This window comes from Amphibalanus amphitrite, unplaced genomic scaffold (assembly GCF_019059575.1).
Source record: "Amphibalanus amphitrite isolate SeventyFive unplaced genomic scaffold, NRLGWU_Aamphi_draft 000020F_arrow, whole genome shotgun sequence".
In the NCBI taxonomy this organism is placed as follows: Eukaryota; Metazoa; Arthropoda; class Thecostraca; order Balanomorpha; family Balanidae; genus Amphibalanus; species Amphibalanus amphitrite.
The window spans coordinates 1,382,689-1,405,718 of record NW_024881516.1 but is presented as its reverse complement, the minus strand read 5'-3'; the positions used below and the strand labels follow the sequence as shown (position 1 = coordinate 1,405,718).

The following is a 23,030-nucleotide window of genomic DNA, read 5'->3' as shown; positions in this document are numbered from 1 at the left end:
TGCTGATTCTGCAAACATCAAGCCATTCTAACCTCCACTAAAGATAGAAAATTAACCCATATGCCAAACAAAGTGTTGCCAGTCGCCCTCAATCACCATAAAAAAGCATCTGGACAGCTCTGGACAACAGTCCATATTGATATTTTTCGCACTGTTCTTTTCTCATCAGGTTTGCATTTTGAAGATACATGCAGAGCATATAAAATATTTGTATGATAAAGGAAAAGGCAAACTGCAATGGTTTCTACCTTTCTAGATAAATAAAAATATATTTTTGAGATCCTTTATATTCATCATTTTCATTCCTGTTCATTTCAAGCATGAAATCTCATGAAACTGTAGCAAAGAATGATAAATTGAGGGAAGTGGTGTATTCCATTTAAAGACCAAGCTACCCCTTTTTGTGCTTGTCCAGACCCCTATGTTGATGTTGGGAAATGCTGAGAATATCCCTTCACTAGTACTTTTTTCATTTCATTCAGGTCTGGCTGTAAGTAGTAAACAAGCATCAGCTCAACAGCTAGCTGAAATGGACAAACACACAAAAGCCCTGCTGAAGTCTGCAAAAGAATTGATTAAGGGAAAAGACCATGGAGGTGCCCTAGAGAAGTGCAAAGAAGTGTTAGCTGGGGACAAGAACAACTATATGGCTCTTGTATTCAGTGGTGCTTGCTACCAAGAACTGGGTGATGCTGAAAAAACAGTAGAGGCTTTTCAGGCTGCCACCAAAGTATCACCAGAGCTGCCACTAGCTTGGCAGGGACTGGGGTCATTTTATGAAAAATCGGGTTCTACAAAACATCAAGAGAGTCTCACTGAAATATATATGAGGCTGTTAAATCTTCTCTCCAGTGACAAAGCGAAGACAGCTGAAATATGTTCCAAGCTGTCTTGGATACTGGTCCACGCTGATAAATATGATGAATGCATTGATATATTATATCAATGGAAGGATGCTAGTGGAAGCAATTTTGATCCATCCCGAATCACCTCGATCTTGAAAGAGAAGACAGTTTCAGACTCTCAGGCTGACAGGGTTAGCAAGCTGTTATCTTCATTGATAACAGAGGATGCATCGAGCAAAAACAAAGAGTTTATTGCCTTCCGAGTGCAATTACTGCATCAGCTCAAAGATTGGAAAGAGATGCAAGAATGTGCACAGCATATGTGCACGCTATTTCCAGACAGCGTGGTGGCCATCGAGTGGCTCCTGCGTGTGTTTGTACTATCAGATGAGAATGTCTCCGATCTGGAAGATCGTCTTGCTGTCATGAACGCCCAGGAACCGGACAACGTGTGGGCCCGTGCCTGCCGTGGTAAGCTGCTGGCGCAGTCTGGTGACTGGCTGGCGGCGCTAGGGCAGCTTGGGCCGGCCGCGCTGGGTGCCGCCGGAGAGACGGCTGCCGTGCTGGCGCTCCGCGGCGGTATCGAGCTGCGCGTGCACGGCTACCCGGCAGCCGAGCGCACTCTGTGGGAGGCGCTGCGCCGCTCGTCGGTGGCTGCAAGCGGCCGTCTCCGGCTGCAGCTGGCGGAGGCGCTGGTGCGACAGGGCGCCGACCGCGCCGCCGAGGCCGAGGCACTGCTCGCAGAGGCCGCCGGCTCGCCGGAGAGAGACGCGCTGCTGGCCGAGGCCCGGCTGCGACGGGGAGCTCTGACCGAGGTGGAGGCGGTCACCGCGCCGCTGGAGGTGCGCGCGGCGTGGCTGGTGGCCGAGCGACGGGCGGATGAGGCGGTGGCACTGCTGGACGGCACAGGTGACCACTCGACGCGCAGACTCCGGCAGTTGGCTGCGGCGCTCTGGGCCGCTGGACGGCGCGAGGAGAGCGCTGCGCGTTTCCTGGAGGCAGCCAAACTGGACCCGAACCACCCAGAGCCGTTTTACTACCTGGGCCAGTACTACCAGGAGCGCTCTGACCAGACTCGCGCGCTGCGCTGCTACCAGAAGGCGTGCCGCCTGAACCCTGGCGAGCCGCGCTGCAGCGCTGCGCTCAGCGACCTGTACCGGGCGCGCGGCGAGCACGAGCAGAACGTGCGCCTGCTGATGGCCGTCACCGAGAGCCGTCCCGACGCGTCCGTCAGCCGCTGGGCCTGGTTCCGGCTGGGCCTGCACCACCTGCAGGCGGGCGAGCCGCAGCGCGCCGTCGTCTGCCTGCAGACGGCCGTCAAGGCGGCGCCCGACGACGCCGTGGCGCTCGAGTGCCTGGGCGACGCGTACCGGCTGCGCGGCGCGTACACCTCGGCGGTGCAGGCGTACAGCCGGTCGGCGGCGCTCAGCGAGCAGCCCGTGTACGCGCAGCTGCAGATGGCCGACATCCGGCAGCTGCTCGGACAACTGGACGAGGCAGAGGCCGGCTACCAGCAGACGCTCGCCGCTCGGCCCGGCTTCGTGCCCGCTCTGAAGGGGCTCGGCGAGACGCACCTGCGGCGCGCGCAGCAGCTGGTGTCCCGCCAGCTGCACGGGCTCGCCCGGGACAGCTGCCAGCTGGCAGCCGACGCGCTCACCGCCGCCGTGCTCGACCAGAGCCGACTCGGTTGTCTGTGGAAGCAGCTCGGCGACGTGCTATGCATGACGGCGGGCCTGCCGCCGCGCTACCGGCGCCTGCAGGTGGCCGCTCAGCTGCTGCCGTGTCCGCCGGCTGACGGCGGAGCGTGCGGCCCGCTCGCTGGCCCGCTGCTGGTCGACGTGGCCACCCGCTGCTACTCACAGGCAGTGGCCATCGAGAATCTGGGCGGTCTGTGGCACGACCTGGCGCTCAGCTACCGGCTCCGGGCGGGCCTGTATGCCGCCGGCGAGTCGGAGCAGGCGGCGGTGGCGCTGCGCCGCGCGCTCCAGTGTGCTCACAAGGCGACTGGCCTGTTGCCCGGCGATGCCGCCATCTGGAACACACTCGGAGTGATTGCGTGCGAGAGGCCGGTGGAGGACCGCCGGCTGGCGCAGCACGCCTTCATCAAGTCGCTGCGCTTGCGGGAGACGGCCATGGCCTGGACCAACCTGGCCTGTCTGTACATGGTAAACGGTCAGCTGAAGCTGGCCAACGAGGCGCTCACCAAAGCGCAGAGCGTCGAGCCGGCGTACGGCGCCGCCTGGACGGGCCAGGCGCTGATCGCCGAGCAGCTGTCGCCTGAGCAGGCCACCGACCTGTTCCGACACGCCGTGCACCTGCAGCCGCTGGCGCCGGCCGCGCTCGGCTACGGCCGCTGGGTGTGCCGCGCCCTGCGCGACCCCTCCGTCTGGCACACGGCCCAGTACCGGTTCAACATCGAGCGCATGCAGGCGGTCACTGTGGCCGGCGAGGCGCTCGAGCTGTACACGACCGGCGCGCCGGACGACGCGGCCGGCTGGAACATGCTCGGTCTGCTGGCGGAGCGGCAGGGCCGGCACGGCGCCGCCCTGCACGCCTACCAGCGCGCCGCCGAGCTGCTGGCGGGTGCGGACGAGCCCGACTGGGCGGCCGTGGACGCGGCGCGCACCAACAGCGCGCGCCTGCTGACCGCCGCCGGCCGCTACGACGAGGCGGTGGCCGAGTACCGCCGGCTGCGCGAGGCCAGCTTCCACTCGCAGTGCGGCCTGGCGCTGGCGCTGCAGCGCGCCGGACACGATGAGGAAGCGTACTCGGCCTACGAGGCGGCGCTGCACTGGCTCTCGCCCGACGACGCCAACAAGTCACACACGCTGGTGGCCGTGGCGCAGCTGCTGTACCGCTTCGACCGGGTCAGCGAGGCGCGCACCGAGCTGCTCAAGAGCTTCCAGCTGGAGCCGGCCTCGGAGCAGGGCCTGCTGGCGCTGACGGCTCTGGCGCTGCGCCAGGGCGACTCGGCGCTGGCGCTGGCCTGCGAGAGCGAGCTGGCGCAGCGGCGCACCCAGCCGGAGCTGGCCGCTGAGCGGGCGCTGCTAGAGGCGTGCCTGCGGCTGGCGCGCGACGACTCGACCGGCGCCGTGCGCGCCGTCCAGGCGGCGGTGCACCGCCACCCGCAGCAGGGCGGCCTGTGGCGCCTGCTAGCGGCGGCGCTGCTGCAGCTGCGGCCGGCGGCCGGCGCTGCCGTCACGGCCGCCACCGCTGCCCGGCGGGTGGCCGCCGCTGGCGCAGAGAGGGACCAGGTGAGTTAGTCAGTCCCGGAGAGAGGGACGCGCGGACAGGTGATAGTCACTAAGTCAGTCGGTATCAGTCTGGTTGGAATTGTGTGCTACTGCCGAATCTTGTTTTCGGTGATGTCATTGTCTGGTCATTAACATCGGATAAAACGAGAGTGGTGTTTCTGACGTGCTTGCCACCAGCGTCTGTGGTGTCGTGTCTTGTGTCACCGGCCCCTGTGCCTCTCCGTCAGATGGTCGGGTGTTTCCCGGGCCCCTAACCTGTCAGGCGGTGTAATTTCTTACTGACCCCCCACCCCCACCTCGTCAGTCGGTGTGCTGTGTCACTGATCCCCCCCCCCCGTCAGATGGTGTGCTCCCCCCCCCACGTCAGATGGTGTGCTGTGCCACTGACCCGCCCCCCCCCCCCCATCAGCTGGTGTGCTGTGTCACTGACCCCCCCCCCCCCGTCAGATGGTGTGCTGTGTCACTGACCCCCCCCCCCGTCAGATGGTGTGCTGTGTCACTGATCCGCCCCCCCCCCATCAGCTGGTGTGCTGTGTCACTGACCCCCCCCCCCCCCCACCGTCAGATGGTGTGCCACTGACCCGCCCCCCCCCCCCGCCAGTCGGTGTGCTGTGTCACTGACCCCCCCCCCCCCGTCAGATGGTGTGCTGTGTCACTGATCCGCCCCTCTCCGTCAGGCGGTGTCGGACCTGGTGTGTCAGGCGCAGCTGCAGGCCGGGGACGTGTCGGGAGCGCTGCGCTCCGCCCAGCGCGCCGTGCTATGGCGGCCCGACTCGCCGTCCGCCTGGTGCGACCTGGTGGCCGCGCGGCTGGCCGGCCTGCAGTCTGCGCCGGCTGACGGGCGCGGCGCGGCGCTCTGCTGGCTGCGCGCCGCCGTCAGCCGACTGCGGCGCGGCGACCGGCTGGCCCGGCCGCTGCACGGCTGGCTCAGCACGGTCGACAGGCGCGTGGAGATGCTGCTCGCCCAGGGCTAGGGAGGCGGGTGGCGGTCCGGCCGAGTGGTGTGCGACCACAGGACAGAGACAGTGGCCGCCGGGTGGCGGTCCGGCCGAGCGGTGTGCGACCACAGGACAGTGACAGTGGCCGCCGGGTGGCGGTCCGGCCGAGCGGTGTGCGACCACAGGACAGTGACAGTGGCCGCCGGGTGGCGGTCCGGCCGAGCGGTGTGCGACCACAGGACAGTGACAGTGGCCGCCGGGTGGCGGTCCGGCCGAGCGGTGTGCGACCACAGGACAGGGACAGTGGCCGCCGGGTGGCGGTCCGGCCGAGCGGTGTGCGACCACAGGACAGGGACAGTGGCCGCCGGGTGGCGGTCCGGCCGAGTGGTGTGCGACCACAGGACAGAGACAGTGGCCGCCGGGTGGCGAGCGTGATACGGCACCGTAGAGTGTTCGCATGAACTGTTCGTTGTGCCCGTGATATGAAGGAGGAAGGGGGTTATCCGCTATCATGGCTATGGACCGATTCGTTTAAGTGTTACGATTGATAAGTTAATGGAAATTATCAACTAAACGTGAAGCCTCGGTTCTCGACCAGCAAAATATTACCTGTTGTTCAGAGGTTACTGGTTTTAATCCTACCTATCATCTCATTCTTACTATGCGGTATGGTCGAGTTACGTGCAAAGCTTGGTGTGTGATTCTCCGACATTGTAACTGCGTTATTATTGCGCAAGCTGCTTATCAACTTGTTAATCCAGCCTATATTGTCCCGCTTTCATGGCTTTGTTCCACTGCCGGTGGTGGCACTCAGGACGTGTGAGGTCTGTCTGTCTGTCTGCATGTTTGTCTGTAACGTCCTACCGGGCGATGTCTTAGTAGCGTTACGAATGGCAGGGGAACGGGCTGCTGTGCTGGTGCTGTGATTTGTGATCGGGATCGAATACACCCGGTATTTGGCACTTGGCTCGCGTTGTTGATGGAAGGCAAAGAATCCCTCCCCTCACAAATATCGGCACCTCACTGACCTTATAGTTTACTAGGACTTAAGGGCGCGTCGAATGCAGTGGTTATTTTGCGCCCACTGACCTTACATAACCTGTCGAGCAAGCGGTCTCTGTAGTATGCCATGCAATACAGGGGCAACCTCCTCCGTAGCTTCCATACCGCCCGCTGTCACCTTGGTAAACTTGGTGGACAGTTAATATACGTATATTATATATGTATAATCCATTCATCATCCACAGATCATCCATCACAAGCCGCCGTCGTGTCCGTCCACGCGGCTGGAATGCGCCGGCGGGCGGTCACTGACCCGCCCCCGCCGGCAGCCGCGACCCTCGGGCCCCGGCTAAAGCGCTACTAGCTGCACAGGGAGGTGTCAGTAGTTAAAGCATGATCCCAGATCGGTCAGTCGGCAAACTATACCGGTAATACCTACAGCTCGGCGACCCAGCTGCGGTGACTCGCGCCGCAAATAAATAAACTCATCAGAAAACTTAACAAGCCCGATCCGCCGCCACGATAGCACCATCTCAGTCGGTCCGCCGCCGGCCTCCGCAGGTCCAGCCTAGAAAAATACGGCGCCGCGCGGCGCTCGCCCTGCATCACAACTGCGCCGCCCCGTGACTGGCGGCCGCCCGCGCCTCCCCGCCGCCACGGCACGGCCGGGAAGGCGCTCACACAGTTGGCACTTCACGCACACACCCAGACAATTTTCCACCAAACGGATTGGTAACGCACTGAAGATACGATTAATGGAAGTCCTAAAATGCAACATAACGTCTATGACGTTCTCCATTGAATACAAACAATATCAAAGTTTTCAGACCGTAAAAACGCATCCCCGATCTGTGTGCCAGCTGCGGCGGCCGCCCCTCTCCGTTCCTGCTCGGCTCCCGGGCAGTGGGCCGGGCGCTCAGCGGCTGGGCGTGCCCAGGCTGGCCCGGTCGTACTCGTCCTCGGCGTTGTTGGACTTCATCTCCTGCAGCGTGTGCGCCAGCCGCGTCCACTCGTCCTGGCGCGGCTGGGCCAGCTGCTCGCCTACGTCGTACACCCAGACGCGGCCGCGGTCGTCGCCGGCCGTGATATGCAGTCCAGACGGCGTCCACGAGACCCGGTTGAGCGCCGGACCGCCCTCGACCTGCGCGCTGGCCGCCGGCACCTCCGTCTCCGAGTTGATGTTCCACACGTCCAGTCGGCCGGTGCCGTCGACGGCGGCGAACAGCGCCGGGTGCAGCGGCGACCAGGCCACGTCGTACACGTAGTCCGAGTTGTCCTCGAACGAGTACAGCGGCTTCGGGTCCTGCCGGGACGCCGAGTGTGGGAGGTCAGGGGGCCGCGGGGATCGGGATGGCATGGCTGGTTGTCAGTTGGGTTAATCAGCCTAAGGTAAGCACCAAAGTTGTGCCAAATGGTTATTGGATTAACAAGTGAAGAATGGAAGTAGCTCGGCTTCATGACGCTAGGTCAAATAAATATCCACACATCCTATACCATTCACAAAAGCAACCCCTTAGAGTCGTGCCCGCGCCTCTGTCCAGCTCAGGTTGCGCGGCGTTGTACCTTGGCATTCCACAGTTTGACGGTCCAGTCGATGGACGAGCTGATGAAGAGGTGTGAGAAGTCGAGCGGCCCGGGCGCCGTGTGCGCGCTGACGCCCGTCACCGGCCCCCAGTGGCCCTCGTACACCTCCTGGATGCCCGAGCGACTGCCGTGCCGGCACGCTGAAACACACGGCCCGCGTCAGCCGCTGGAGACGCCCGCACGGCGGTAACGATAGTGAACTGTGAGCATGACTTCAGAAAGCAGGAGCGATGGGTCAACTAAAATAAAATCCGATTTCAGGTGATGGCGCCGAGCTCACCCGTGTAGAGGTTGCCCTCCTCGCTACCCAGGATGAAGTTGTTGACCTCGGCTTGCGGAAAGGCCAGGGCCGTCACGGCCACCGCCTTGCTCTGCTTGAACTGCAGTTCCATCGTCTCCTGTGAGCGCGGCACAAAGTTAGGCGCCGGTACGGGAGATGCTGCGTCATACATAATGGGGCACAAAAGCACGTCCTCGTTAGTGAGAAGAATTTAATCAATTATCAGCATCAAACGCAATATTAATATGCAATTAAACTCCTCGCCAAAACTCATCCCACAAAAGACTGATCTGTTTGATAAAGACGAATCTCTGAGACAGCCAGCATACAAAGACGCCTCACCTGCGGTTGTGAGAGCATGTCCAGACTCCAGGAGCACATCTTGCCGTCAGTGGAGACCGAGATGAGATTGTGTGCGTTCTGTGTGCCCACGACACGCATACAGTATACTGGGTGCTGGAAACAAACAGTAAACCTACCTCAGAGGGTGAACATGAGCAATGTTCGTAACAGTTAGCAGAAACACGCACATCTACATAACAGGACCAAACAGTGGTTACCGACAGGAAAATTGATCTCCATTCTAAACTTCTCTTGACTGGCGTCTGGCAACCAGCGTAACTTTTGGTAAAATCTATCAGCTACCACTGTGAGACCAAAGATCGCCACCCCGCGCTCCGCCATCCCTCCGGTCCGCCCTGCCACCGCCGTCGGTGACCGGTACTAACCGTGTGTGCGGCGGCCGAGAGCGGCGAGCGCTGCACCGGTGTGCGCTTCTGCGTCCGGTTGTCCCAGAGCACCACCTGGCCCGAGTACGTGCCGCCCACGATCAGGTTCGGGTGGAAGCGCGCGAACGTGGCGCACATCACCGGCGACTGGCAGTGGAAGATGTACTCGGGCGTGGTCTTTTTGAACTTGGTGTTCCACACCAGGCACACGCCGTCCGGGTCGTGCGGCGCCTCCTCGTTGTTGTTGTAGCTGAGTGGGGAGGACGGGCCGGCGGTGAATTCGAAGGATATGAAAGGTTTACTCGATTATAATTCTCGACACATTTCAAAGTGGGAGCTCAGAAACAACAACACATAAGTAACACCGAGCAGCGCATGACGGTTAGTCAGAGTGCAAAATTAATTGTTTATATCGATGAGATGTTCTGAGCCGCTATACACAATGGTTGACATGAAACATTCGCATATTCAAAGCGTGGTCGACCAGTGTCATCGACTGTCGACCCTCTCTGCCAGCTGGCAGCACCACAGCGGTGGATGATGCCTGAATACGACGTCCCACAGAGGCCGGCCGGTCGGACCGGATGACCCACCTGGCGACCAGCAGCTCGGGGAACTGCGGCGACCAGTCCATCGACGTCACGGTCCGGTTCTTGGACCACCGCTCGTCGCAAAACACCCGGTTCAGGCTCAGACGCATGCCAGACTTCTCATCCCTGCAAGAAGATGACAACGGTTCAGACGGCAAGACAGACTAGACATCTGAACACTCGGGGAAATATTGACATCCGACAGACAAAGATATACTCAGCGTAACAGGTGCTCTGTCCCGAGTTTATCTTACGGATCGCAGCATCAAGACATCATCAAACGGCACTCACAGCGCCTCGTCGTCGTCGTAGTTTCGGCTGTAGTCGGCGAAGATGTTCCACTCCTCGCACAGGGCGCGCTCCACCACGCACGCTTGTCGGGTGAAGAACTCGATGAACTCGGGCGACATCATGAGCAGCTGCTTCTCCTCCTCGCTCAGTTCTCGCGCTGGAACGGCCGCACCGGCTCGTCACGCTAGGAGAGACCGACGTGCACGACCGCCCAGCCTCACGGCCATTCCCACATCAACAGTTCAACCGCTACCAATGCATGGGATGATCACCGAGGAGAAAGCTAACCATAATAACGCTGCATTCTACAGCGGTTCAAACGTTGCGATATATCTGAATGGCATAAGCTTTCTGTTCGAATACAGGTGTTTTAACTCAGATCGCTGCTATTGCGCTTGCACTGTCTACCTTTCATTCATTTTACACAAATCTCAGCTCGCACTGCACTGCATTATTACGCTACCAGTAAAACGCCTTTTGGGCGAAGAACGAGCGAGCGAGATGGTGAGCCCTGCACGTGCGGAAGGGCGAGAGGGTACTTCCAACGGGCTTGTGCAAAGCACCCTTCTAACCGGTCGCTAGCGGTGTACCAAATTTGAACGCAATCGGCCTAGCCGTTCCTGAGATCTGGAAGCGGCATTCTGCACGTGCGCACGTGCAAACGGGGTCCAAACTGACTTTTGCACGGCACCCTACCAACTGGTCCCCAACCGTGTACCAAATTTGAGCGCAATCGGCCCAGCCGTTCTCGAGATCTGGAAACGCCCCCCTGCACGTGCGCACGTGCAGTAGCACCCTAACCGCAACATATGGGAATGCATTGCCTGGTGGGTGCCTACCTGTATGCCAAGTTTCAGCGAAATCGCCCCAGTAATTACCGAGTTACTGAAATGGGAACAAATTTGGCACCTCTTCTTTTTGTATTTTGCACGTGCAGTGGGGGTCACTCACATAGATCAAGAGTATCCGACCTTTGGTAGAAGGGATGCAGCTACCCTATAAAAATTACCGCAAGACAATCGCTCAAGCCGCTGTTGAGACATGGGCCTCTCAAAATCACTACTTTTGCAAAACTGCTTGAACACCCTTGACTTTTCACGTGGCACGTGCCATGACGGTCACTGAGATGTATCAAAAGTAGTCAATTACGGGGTAGAAGGGATGGGGCTACCCAGCAAAAAAGACCGCAGGCCAATCGGTCCAGCGGTTGCTGAGATATAAGCCTCTCAAAAGCGTTACAGGCCGGGCCGCTCATACTGAGATTTTTCCGTTATATTGAAAAGACTTCGCTTCGCTCGCTGCGCTCGCTCGCTCGTAATTATTTATCAATCCGATTCCAAACCACTGTCACGCCAAACTGAGTGCACTGGACGTCATAATAACATTCCCGGCCACACAGCCACCCCGCCGCGGTCGGCAGTGGCCGTCAGTACGGACGGGGGCGGCCGCGGTCGGACTCACGCTGCGGCCTGGCGTCGGCCGGCGGCTGGTCGGCCGGCTGCACGGTGGCCGGCTGCACGTCCGTCACCGTCGGCATGCCGTGGTGCAGGATGCCCGGCGGCAGCTTGTGGCCCTCCAGCGCCGTCAGACTGTGCTCCTCCTCCTCCGCTTGGGAGTCATCGTACGTCAACACTGCACCGTTAATAAGCACGCAGCGGCACGCATCGCACACGGGCCGGCCAGTACTGACAGTCAAAGGACTTGATTTTTACGCAGCAGCAATATCTATTAAATAATTGCTAATTAGCATTCAATATATTACAATTAACTGATAACGAATTGATTCATTGCTCGGGAATTGATCATAAGAATACTTATGCTAGTCATATTACAATTCGCAAAACAAAACTTCAAAAGGCTTTTACGTTGCAATAAAATTATTAATTAACGTTTGCAAAACACAGCAGCTCTAACAAAACCATGGCCAGTTGCAAACAACAGCTCGTTGGCGGTTGAGCCGAGCAGAGCTCAATAACCAACCGATGGTGCAAGCGTGGTCGTGCCGACGGGAAAGACGAGGGTGCGGGGAGACGTGGACGGCCGGAGAGACGGCCAGGGGACGGGGCGGGGGGTGACAGACGAACGGAGACATTGGGAGAGGGTGAGAGGGAGAAGGCAGAGAACCAGAGGACCAGAACGGACGGTAAGCGATAGGGGTGTGATGGGGACAGGAGTCGGTTGACAGCGAGCACACAGGACTGCCAAGCGAGCAGCGGGCCTCCACCGTCCGATCCGGCAGCGCGCCGGCCACCAATCCGTACATGCGAGGTTAGAGCGCGCGGCGCGCGCGACATGCGGCCAGCCCGGCGGAGCGGCCGGCCCGCCGGCGCCGGCGGCCGCGGCGGGCCGGCCGGCGACAGCGCGCGCCGCCTGCCTACCTGAGAACTCGTCGTCCCATTCCAGAGGTGTGCTCCCGAACTCGTCTGGCGCGCAGAGAAAGAGAGAACAACCGGTCAGCCGGCGCGCGCGCGTGCTGCCCGGCCCGGTCCGTGCTGGCTCCATGCAGCCGTCAGCCGCCACACGCCCCACCCAGCCCGCACCCGACCGCTTACGGGAAGCAGTGTACAGCCCGCTCCCAGGTAGTCACTACCGAGACCATTTACAGCCCGGCCAGACATGAAACTCGGCGTTATTGATGCGGTTTATGCCAACACGAAATGCTATGGCAGCGTGGTTATGATTAACATGTTTTGTGATGTGTGGTTATTATGTTATCGACCCGACTCCGTTCTCATAACATTTGGGTTCCCATTAGCTCAGCCCCACAACCCCTCCCAGCCCCCACCGTAACAACCACCTTCACTTTTTGACACAGATGGCTGATCGGCTCACACCCTACAGATGACAAGCCTTCTGTCCTCTACCCCGGACCGTGTCAACCACCCGGACCGCGGCCGGGCCAGCACGCGCGCCCGCGTTCGCGCCGGCGGGACCGGGCCTTCCTCTTCCACCGGCGGACCGCGCCACGTCTTGCAAAGTACGCTGCACAGGACGGGCTGAGCGGCACGTGCCGTCAGGGGGTAGGTAAGGTACCGACACGCACTGGTGAAAGGGAAACGGTCGAGAGACGGCGAGCGGTACCGCTCTGTTGACCGAATTCTGTCGACAACAGAGTGACGAGCCCTGGGCGGGTACTTTGCAAGACGACACCCTGAGACGATGAACAGACGGCGAATACGGCGAGAAGGGCCAAATAGTTTCTAGACCAGAACAAATTGAGGCTCAACGACTCACCAAGATTCAGTAAAGCATTTACTTTATCAATCAAGATCGTATCATCGTATTTTGGTAAATTTGGTTCACAATGATGGAAATGTGAATGTACTGGGCTCGTTATTCTGACCCTCTGTTCACGTCCCAGAAACTATTTAGCCTTTCTTACCTTTTGGGGTTCAAAAGTAGGTACATGTCCACGACCGAACGTTTCGAGCACCAGTACCGCAACCAAAAGCTCAGGCCTACCTTGTACAGAGGCGTTTAGTACAAGACAAGGAGTGAAAAGTAGCTGGCCATCCCAGCTGATGGTAGGTAACCACTGGCCACTATATTAGTGTGCTACAAACAAACTGACAGCCAATTGAAGACACCAGTGTATGGATGACTTCACTCACCGTAATAATCAAACCCTCGGGCTAGAAACAAGGGGAAAGAGAAAATCTATCAGTTTTGCGATCTTTTCAAAGTCAACAAACAGGTATCTGCATTGCAAATCATTGGCAAAGCATTGTTGACAGTGACGAAAGCTGATGCCTGTGCTTGTGCTAAAAAAAGCGAAAACGACCAACCTTTTACAGGAGTCCAATCATCAAAGATAGCTTTAAGAGAGAAAACGACAACTTCAAGAGGTGCCCTGCATAAATGACGCGATAAGTTACGTCACGGTACCATAGATGGCATCTGTCTCAACGTGACGCCTTACTGGTGCTCGCACATTTCCCTTTCACCAGCGCCGGGCCGGGCTGAGGCATTGGCGCCGCGCGGCCGGCGCACCCGGCCCGTTACGAGTGCCGACTTTGGCCGGCCGGTTCGGTGCCCGAGCACACAACACACGCACACACAGACACAGACTGAGAGTCATACAGGGCCGAGTTAGATAGCCGAGAGAGAGAGAGAGAGAGACAGAGAGATAGTGCACGCCCGGTGTGCGCCCGTCGCGTTACCCGTCTCGCCCCACCCGGTTAGAGCGCGTCCCGGAGCGCGGCCGGCGGCGGCGCGGCCACTCACAGTGGTGGTGCTCCGGCCCGGAGACGGTCGTCTGCGTCTGCTTGGCGTACGTGACGTTCTCCCGCGGCGGGATACTCGTGGAGTGGACGTTCACCACCGACAGCTCTGGCTTCTTCTTCCTGACAAACAGATGGCAATGATGAGTGATGATAATAGGCTGGTTTTGAGGCTACATACATTCAGTCCCACACACTGCTGAGATGAGAGTGACCAAACAAACATGCTTAAATAAATAAACAAAAACACTAGCAATTGTATTCCTTTTAAAATAAAATCCTACCATGATCACTGATTGACATTCTGGAATGAGAAGCAAAATGTCTAAGACAAGAGGGGTGTTCACGGGCACCGCACACTGCTGCGTGCGGTGTGTGCGGTGCGTCCAGCAGGCGTGGGGGTAGGAGATGGGTAGGCGGTTCTGACGTCACGGCTGCGTGCGGTGGACGGTCCGCTGTGGCCAGTCCCGACCGGCCACAGCGATCGCTGTGTGCGGTGACGGAAGGCTGACGTAGGGACGAAGTGGGCGGAGCTTCGAGGCTGTGTGCGGTCCGACCGCACACAGGGCCCGTGAACAGCCCTCAGGACATGCCTGATCTTTGCTGGACTTGGTGTTTGCAGTAGGCTGGAGTCATTGGCACCACTGTCAGAGAGAGTGAGAGATGATGCCTGACTTGAAAGGCTGCCCAGGACATCTGAAATGAATATTCCAGTCACCCTTCAGCCAAGCCTTTTCTTCACCAAACAGTTATCAGAAATCACCTACTTTTTAGTAGCATTACCAACACAAGATATTGCAGTATTGGTCCATAATGTCTTTACTCTTTGTGCAGAATGTAGGCACTGCTGACAGGATTGCCAGATGCAGCCACATTGTCCATTAATGATTGAAGGTAAATTGACAGGGTTGAATTTCTAACTGCATGAGTAATGAGGCGATCACTACAAACTGGAAAGGGTAAATCACATGTTCTGACACCTGTTGTTGTTGTTGTTTGTCCCCTGTGTTCTGATACCTACCAGAGACAGGCGTCACTCCCACAGCACTGAGCATCTTGTCCAAGTCAGTGTGACTAGCCATGCTGGATGTGGCTGACTTGACAGATCCGAGCAGCTGCACAAACACAAACATGATCCGCTCAGCTCACACTCATAAGAACTTGAGTGTAACACAGTTAGTCACACTATTTAGAATACAGATATAAGGGCAATACATGCTAAAATGGTTACTGTTGTTGAAGCATGTACTCAAGCATTGGCAATGTTATTGATAATTGCAAAAAAAAAACTCAAGCATAGCATTAAAAGACAAAGCAAATACCTCCTTCTTCTCCTTTTCCTTTCTACGTTTCTCCTTTTCTTCTTTCAGAAGTTGAAGCCTGGCCTTCTTCTTCTCTAACTCAGCTTTTCTGTCTGACATACTCATGATTGCACCTGAAATGAGAATCACTGACATATTCAGTCAATCAGCATTATCAATGTCATCAACAGTTTTCAATCACGATATCATCTTCTATGAGTTTAGTTTATTAGTTGGCATTAGTTTATTAGTTTATTAGTTAAGTAGTTTATCAGTAGTTGAGATTATAAGTTGGCAAAGCAAATTATTCAAATAGATTGAAATTTGATTTGAAATGAAGCAAATTGAATTCATAAAGCTGATGATCATTGATCACTAGGAATAGTAAGTATCTACCTACCTTCCTACTTACCATTATGTAGGTTTATAAAACCTTGCTTATGTAGGTATAGTCTGTTTTGTTAAAGCCTGTCTGATCGCTTTCAATGCACAAATAACTTTAGTAAGTCAAGTCAAGCTATTGCAATGAATACAGTCGAAAGAAAAATAAAGATTTAAATGAAATTTTGAGCTGGCCAGTGGCTAAGACATGGAAGTTTCATGTGAGCATTTCCTTAGAGCGCTTTAAACGATTAGACAGGCTAAAAAATAGGAATATAAGTACTTAATACCAACCCCACCCATCACATTAGTCATCCCAGATTTGCTGCCCACCCACGTTTGCATGGCAGCCCGATCCCTTCTTTCTTACCTCGTTACTATGAAATCTGTACACCTTTTAATAATCTCTAACACAACGCTGAATAAATAAAACACTTCAAGATCACGACCACGCCCAACTCGAGCATTCAATTCACAAAACGAACGTCCCTGCACGAACGTCTTCTGAAAGTCAGCCATCGATTGTTGACAAAATGGCAGCACAACAGCTGATGTTTTTTGGGTGAGACTAAATGCTTACTTCGAAATCTAAGCTGCGTTGCGGCATTGGCGGTTATTTGCGGGCATATTTACGTCTGGACAACGAGTTGCGGGGAAAAGTGCTGATTTTGCCGCAGTTTTAGGAGCCGGTTATGAGGCTGGATTTTTTGGTTACTTTTTCGTTCTGATTCCTGTATTTCATGGTGTTTGGCTTTTGAATATTTAAGTTCTTTCAGAGAAATATTAATTGCCTTACAGATTTTGTGAAAATGTTTCAGTTTTTATGAGCCGACCGCTAGAGTCCTAAAACAATACATCAGCACTACAATTATTGTAAACAAACAAATGGAGCACCACTTGGACGCCGGTGAAAACAGGGCGCCGGAGGGCATATTAGTCACGTGACATTTGGAACTTCTCCTGCTCCATGGGCCTTCTATATCCCAAACGTCACGTGTAAATTTAACGAACCTTGATCAAATCGCCCCAGGCGCCCTGTTTTCACCGTCGTCCCACCACTTGGCTCCGTTCTGCTCCGTTCCAAGGCCTTTTTTAAGCTTATCTGATGGTTTTCGAACTCTTGTATGTCGTTTTGTTGTAAGTTTTGAATCTCTTGTGACTAAATTATATCATATTAAAGGGACCCTCCCACCTTAACATTAGTTTTGAGTTGAGATAGCCAAGTTTGCGGCCAGGCTCAGAAACCACCATTTATCCTGGTCGCAACCCCCGCAGCTTTATGGTGTTCAAGAAATTTCTTCCCTTTACTTGCAGGGTGGGACCAGCGTGGTCCCTATCTCTTAACCATTACGGGAATCTGATGACGTCATCAGGCTTTCGAACGTCCGTTAAATGTTTGACTAAAACGTTTTGTAGCACGCGGTGGTATATGCTGCGTTGCGCGCAACAAATGCCGCACTTTTAAATAAAGTCGCTAGGAACAGCGGAGATCCCAAAAAGTAAACAAAAGTAAAAGTCTAATATCTTGAAAACCGGTGAATATTTTTCGGTGAAATTTGGTAGATATTCGTTTTCGCTCTTTCTGAACCGAGCGACATCACTTTCATGCCAATTCATAAACTTTTTTGAAGGTGGGAGGGTCCCTTTAAAGAAGCATGTTGACTGAAAACAATCCCAAGTTGAAGTATACAGGAGGCTAAGAGTCCTGAGTTGTGAGTCTTGAGTAATATCAGGTTGAAGTTAGGAAATGTTGGTTGATAAACGCAAGTTGATCTGGCTCACTCATCAGCAAGAAAAAGTAAAATTAAAAGAGCTTATTGGCCGAAAACAAGCCATACTATTGCAGGAGGTCAATACTGAAGAGCACGCGCAGTATCAAGCCAGAAAATGTTGGCTGATGAACGCGTATTGATGTATTGGTATGAATATTGAAATATTACTTACAGCAGCAAGATCAATGAGTGCTAACAGTCAAGTGAAAAAATATAGAAGGAACAAACCTGGGCAGCTTTACTTTGCTATGCAGATGGTAATGTGCATTACTCAGTGTCTGGCAAATGAAACATGCGATCATTCTATTGCTACTGGAAGAGAAAGCTTGGATCACTAAATCAGCTTTATAATGTTTAATTTGATGTTCATCATTACTTTGCATTTCTTGAAAAAAGGATTTAAGTAAAATTGTCAATGTGACAATCCATGCAACGATGTGATCATATCATGTGTACCGTGATGGTGATTATTGGTCTAATATACAAAAGCAAAGCTGTCAGCATTTATTTCTGTGGATGGCCAGAAGGGACTCAGAACTTGAGAAGTATTAGTTTTCTTCACAGGGCTGGGATAAAAAGTACTGCCAGGGTAATCTTCCAGAAAGGAACTTTATTTTGACTTTGTATGAGATGTAGGCACAAGTAGGTAGGTGCTCAGTACCTATAGTTTAGTAGTTATGTAGGTTTAGTTGCGTTAGCTAATATTAGGTCATGTTAGTTTTTTTTTCATTTGCCAAGTGTCCATAAAAATGTGACCTGATCAATTCATACCTGACTAACCTGACCTAACCTCAATCATCACACTTGTTTGCAACTTACCCAAGACCTGCATAGCATTAGCACCCAATAGGTACTAGGTACTCACCCTAACTCAATCTTACCTGCTAACCTTCAACTTGATAACAGTTCGCTCACCTTGCCAAACCACATCCAGGGAAACAGCCAAATGAACTGGCTCATTGGGTGGCTGTTGTGAGTCTGTGCATTTTAAGTGTTTCTTCTCTGAAGCTGCTCTGCACTGCTGTATGACATGTTAGATGCTCAGAAAAATGTGGGAAATGATAACTAAGCTAGTTTAGTGCTTTGTTCATGCTTGAGACATCAACAAGTGCAAATCCTGCGGGGGTACAGCTATGAGCTAGGTGAGTATGTTATTTGAATATGCTGTTTGACTGTAGTAAATATACAAACAATCACAGGGTCACAGTTATATTCAATCTCCGCATAAACATACAACAAAACACCCATAGCCTCACTCCGAGCACATAACAAATAACTTAAGCCTTTGCAAGCACAATAATGTTTTGATTTACAGGATAGGTATACAATATATCCTCTGTCCTTGGGGATCTTGCTGCAAAGTTTGAGTTGAAGTAAGATGACTGAACTTCAGGTATGATTAACTTTTGCTTCTTAGCCACTGCTTATGTACGAGAAAGACTAAATGCTTGGTTGATCAACGCCATGAAACTTAAATGATCCATCTTCAATTCGACATGAAGGCACAAAGAAAATAGTTCCCACTTCTCTCTCCTCTTGGAATACACAAAGCAAAATATTTAATAACTTCTTCTTCTTAGTGGAGGGACATGGACAAGAGCAATTATCATAGCTCAAGCTTCCCTTCAAGTTAACCTCTGGCAGTTGGCACTGATCACACCGATACTCACACGGACACCTTTGATCCAAGAAAAAATTGAAATGTGTAAATCTGTCTAGTCTATCATGGAAGGAACGGATGAACTTGAGGTCAATATGATATTTTGCGATATAAATCACCTTCACCTTGGAACTTTTTTGCAGGTTCGCTTCATATTTTGTAACAAACGCGCAAAAACTGCAATAAAACAGCACTATATGCTTCTGGACAAAATACAATGAAAGTAAAAACTTAGCTCTGATGGTATTCATTCTCGGCCAAAATCTAATTACAAAATAGTTTATAGTAAGAACTTAATTTTGGCTAAAAACAACGCACGTTTTAAAAAAGAATCATTCCAATGACGGTCCATTATTGCGGTCCTGAAATCGCCACTATTTCCGGCCTCTCCAACGCAACTCGTTGTCCAGACGTAAATATGCTATTTGCGGCGTGTATGCCGCATGATTAGTAAGTGGCGACCACTAAATTAAAGTTTAAAACGCTCCGACCGGTTTTCTATGAATAACACTGCATACCAAAATGCCAATCGCTCTCGTCATAAGATATTAAGATTTAAATAAGTAAGTTATCTATATCATCATTTTGAACCAAATTAATACTTTCAACTTAACTCACTCATTCCTTCTTTTGTTGGCTCAAAACAGTCTTTCGATTGTCTGGAAATCGTATGCTAAATCCCGTACCTGTATGCGACTGGTGCATATAAAGGCAAGGTCGATGTAAGAATTTGAATAGGCTCTCGCATGCGATTTCCTGGCTACCCAAAAAAGTCTGTTTCAGTCATGCTATCAAAACATGGCATGTCAGCCCTGTCACCGGCTTATGGTGCTCTGCTAATCTGCTTGTAGTGCCCCTGACCGTCACCGACTCTCTTCCCTCCTGAACCCTCGCCCGTATTGGTGTTTTTCCAGCCGCGAACGTATAAGGGGGGGGGTCCGTTGGACCCCTCCTTGCCGTTTGGCCCCTGATCGAGCTAGAGCTTCGCAGAAAAAACGAGCGTGTTGCCCGTGACGAAAGGATGCCGATGATACCCAATTTTAACCCTCACCGGGACAGGCCATTTTGCGTCCTTCGACGGCACAAGGGGGGGGGGGGGTACGACCCCCCCTCGCGTTTGGCCCCTGATCGAGCTAGAGCTTCGCGGAAAAAAAACGAGCGTGTTGCCCGTCACGAGAGGAAGCCGATGATATCCAATTTTAAGGTCCGAGGTCATCGGGTGACCTTCCAGGTCAGGTCAATGACCCGAAAATCGGGAAAATCGGGACCTGTTAGAAAGTCGTAAAGTGTGGCTGCCATGGGGTTTTCCGGGGTGCTGATCACGAATATCGTGTTAGTTTCGATCAGAAATGATGTCTTTAAGCATTTACACCAGGTCGGGGCAGGTCAGGTCAGGTCAACCGGTAGGGGTCGTGACGACTGACGGGTATTCGTAATACGTGTCAACCGATTCTGCAGTTTCGTAACATGTTACGAATGCACCAAAACTACTTCGTAAATGTTCAAATGGTTGCTAAATTCGAAATCAGCTCTAAAAACTAGCCTAGAAACATGTAAAACTCGAAAAAATGAACCGAGGTCACCAAAGGTCAATGACCTGACCTGACCTTCAGGTGACCTTGACATCCACCCTAATGCATGGGAGCAACATCAAATCACATGTTTGAACGTTTGAAACCACGAAAAGCTTGCAAACGCGCGGCTAATGCGAGCCGACATACGCCGAATCGCGATTCCGGCCAAACATGGTCTCCGAAAGTAGGTCACAGGTCAAAGGTCATTTGGGTCAGGGTCATGAAACTTTAGGGTGGGTGTAAAATTGATCAATGCGAGGGTACTGAAAGAGTCGTCGCGATCGGCCGCTTTTTACGCGAGTTATTCGCGAAAAATAACCCTCGCCCCTGTGTCGGCGAGGGTTAAGTTGGAAGTATTAATTTGGTTCAGAATGATGATGTAGATAACCTATTTATTTAGATCTAAATATCTTATGACGAGAGCGGTTAGCATTTTTGATATGCAGCGTTATTCATTGAAAACCGGTCGGAGCGTTTGAGCCTTTAATTTAGTGGTCGCCGCTTACTAATCATGCGGCATACACGCCGCACATAACCGCCAATGCCGCAACGTAGCTTAGATTTCGAAGTAAGCATTTAGTCTCACCCATGTTTTTTTAGAGCTACCAAATCAGGGAAAGGAATTTCTTCAAGCAGTGCAGTTATTTTCTCACTTTTGCGGCAGCTAACTACAGGGTGCGGCAAAAGTTTTGATACCTTACCATTCATTCCCTCCCTCCCGTAAAATTAAAACAACAGTTTCATTTCAGCGGTCAATGTATTCCCCACGAAGCTGGACACAGAGTGAGAGACGTGCGGGCATGCTGGCCACCAGGTTCTTCAGAGTCTGTGGGCTGATGTTCGCCCACGTCCTCTTGAGCGCCTTTTCGAGCTGTCCAAGGTTGCTGGGAGGTTTTTTCTTGTCCAGCTCCTGCTGCATTATCCCCCAGAGCTCTTCAATTGGATTCAGGTCAGGGCTGTTCCCTGGCCACGTGTCCTTAGCCCAGAAGTTGGGGAGGTGCTCCCGGCACCACTTCTGCGCTCTGGCAGACCGATGAGCTGGAGCGCCATCCTGCATGAAAATGCTGTCCGACCTGCGCTCGACCATGCGGCGCGTGAGGATGGAGCCCGTCGTGGCCGTCCTGTTGATGGCAGGGAGGCAGACTTCCTCGAGGATGTGCTACACGTAGTACTCGGCATTGACCGACGTCTTCTGCGGGATCACGTGCAGCTGGCTCAGTCCCTCGTAGGACATCATGCCCCACACCATCAGTTTCGGCGGGAATTTGACGCTGAACGCCTTCGGGACTTCAGCCGGGTTCTCAGCCCACACTCGCTCGTTCTGGCGGTTTGGGTGGTGGAAGAGTTGAAAGGGAGACTCGTCGCTGAAGAGTACCCGTTTCCACTCTTCCACAGTCCAGTTCTTGCGTTCCTTGCAAAACTGAAGCCTCTGTGCTCGCTGTTTTTCCGTTAATTTTGGCCTTACGCGGATCTTGTAGGCCTTCAGTCCAAGGGTGTTCCTCCAGTACCGGCGGACAGTCCTCTCGGACACCGGATATTTCTTCCGAGTGAGCTGTTTGGACAGCTTCCTCGCCCAGTGGCCAGATTTTCCAGCCGCTTTCTTCATCACGATCTTGGCGACGGTCGAGATGCTGGAAGGGCGCCCTGACTGCGGTCTATCTGCGACGCTCCCTGCCTCCTTAAACTTCTTCCACCAGTGTTTGATGGTGAGGACTGGGACCCCAAAGTGTGAGGCAACGTCCCTCTGCGTCTTGCCGGCTTGGAGCATGCCAATGGCGCGGCTGCGAGCCTCCAAACTGTATTGTTTGACCTTCATGGTTCGGCCGTGGCTACTGCAGCGGCCACCGGGTGGATAATGACCCCGGCCGGCGACCCTCTGGGTCGAGGTCAGCTGTTCAGCTAATCCCCGCCTCGGGGAAGGATGCGGGTACGCAAGGGCGCGCTCAGAAATGTCATATTCGGGGGCATGTTGGAAATACATTGAGTTATTACAAAAAGACGGAAGGTATCAATACTTTTGCCGCACCCTATAGAACGCAAGTCCTTCTCCCTTCTCCCGTAGTCTTTTGGATAACCGGACTGTAAAAGCATTATTGTCTTATCTATAGAGCTCTTGTACCTAATCGAAGTCCTTTTCGCCGCCTGTCGGTCACGTGATGCTATATCCTAGATAAAGCTAGTACTTTAGCCTTGCCTTAGCCTACAGATCGCCAGTGACCCGCGACATGACACAGTTCCGAAGAATTGTGAAATAGGTATGACACTTTTGAACAACCCCGTGGATGGATAAATTTTAACGGTCCCCGGCCGCCGGCTCATTAGATGAATGTGTCAAACGCGAATATGGACATTGGACATTCATTTATAGGGTCTTGGGGGGGGGGGGGGGGGGGCGAGCTCCATGCGTCCACAGAGCACCAAAACCTGCATGGACGTTCCCTTTCAGACTATACACCAGACATTTCCCAGCTCCCTCGAACTTATGAGCACGTCACTTGCGAATTGATGTTACAGGCAATGTTCCGCCATTTGGAGGTATGATGCCATTTGTCACAGGAAATGACGCCTCTGGGAACAACGTCTAAATCCGCACCTTCCGACACGAACGTC

At 53.6% G+C, this 23,030-nt stretch overlaps 3 protein-coding genes across 15 annotated transcripts; 1 reads left to right on the top strand and 2 right to left on the bottom strand.

The window, feature by feature from the left end:
• The first annotated feature begins 487 nt into the window (after window positions 1–487).
• Window positions 488–6,003, top strand: LOC122390412 (tetratricopeptide repeat protein 37-like). The gene is made up of 3 exons (XM_043383320.1): window positions 488–4,099; window positions 4,777–5,100; window positions 5,425–6,003. The coding sequence occupies exons 1-2, from the start codon at window positions 530–532 to the stop codon at window positions 5,071–5,073; spliced, it is 3,867 nt and encodes a 1,288-aa protein (XP_043239255.1). The 5' UTR covers window positions 488–529; the 3' UTR covers window positions 5,074–5,100; window positions 5,425–6,003.
• A 230-nt stretch (window positions 6,004–6,233) lies between these two features.
• On the bottom strand, window positions 6,234–15,950 carry LOC122390419 (cytoplasmic dynein 1 intermediate chain-like). Of its 13 annotated transcripts, none has more exons than XM_043383373.1 (15): window positions 15,785–15,941; window positions 15,055–15,167; window positions 14,754–14,847; window positions 14,326–14,428; window positions 13,737–13,855; window positions 13,124–13,144; window positions 11,891–11,935; window positions 10,974–11,120; window positions 9,513–9,669; window positions 9,225–9,347; window positions 8,632–8,881; window positions 8,246–8,359; window positions 7,904–8,021; window positions 7,603–7,763; window positions 6,234–7,342 (listed from the first exon to the last, which is right to left on the bottom strand). In XM_043383373.1, exons 2-15 carry the CDS (start codon window positions 15,157–15,159, stop codon window positions 6,956–6,958), a joined length of 1,944 nt encoding a protein of 647 aa, XP_043239308.1. In that variant the 5' UTR covers window positions 15,160–15,167; window positions 15,785–15,941; the 3' UTR covers window positions 6,234–6,955. The 13 variants fall into 13 exon arrangements, with proteins under 13 accessions (XP_043239308.1, XP_043239269.1, XP_043239279.1 ...); XM_043383334.1 differs by having other exon boundaries at window positions 10,974–11,144; window positions 15,785–15,931; XM_043383344.1 differs by having other exon boundaries at window positions 10,974–11,144; window positions 15,055–15,182; window positions 15,785–15,924.
• Window positions 15,951–21,579: 5,629 nt separating this feature from the next.
• On the bottom strand, window positions 21,580–22,236 carry LOC122389971. The gene is made up of 2 exons (XM_043382522.1): window positions 21,886–22,236; window positions 21,580–21,741 (listed from the first exon to the last, which is right to left on the bottom strand). Exons 1-2 carry the CDS (start codon window positions 22,234–22,236, stop codon window positions 21,580–21,582), a joined length of 513 nt encoding a protein of 170 aa, XP_043238457.1.
• Window positions 22,237–23,030: the final 794 nt, after the last annotated feature.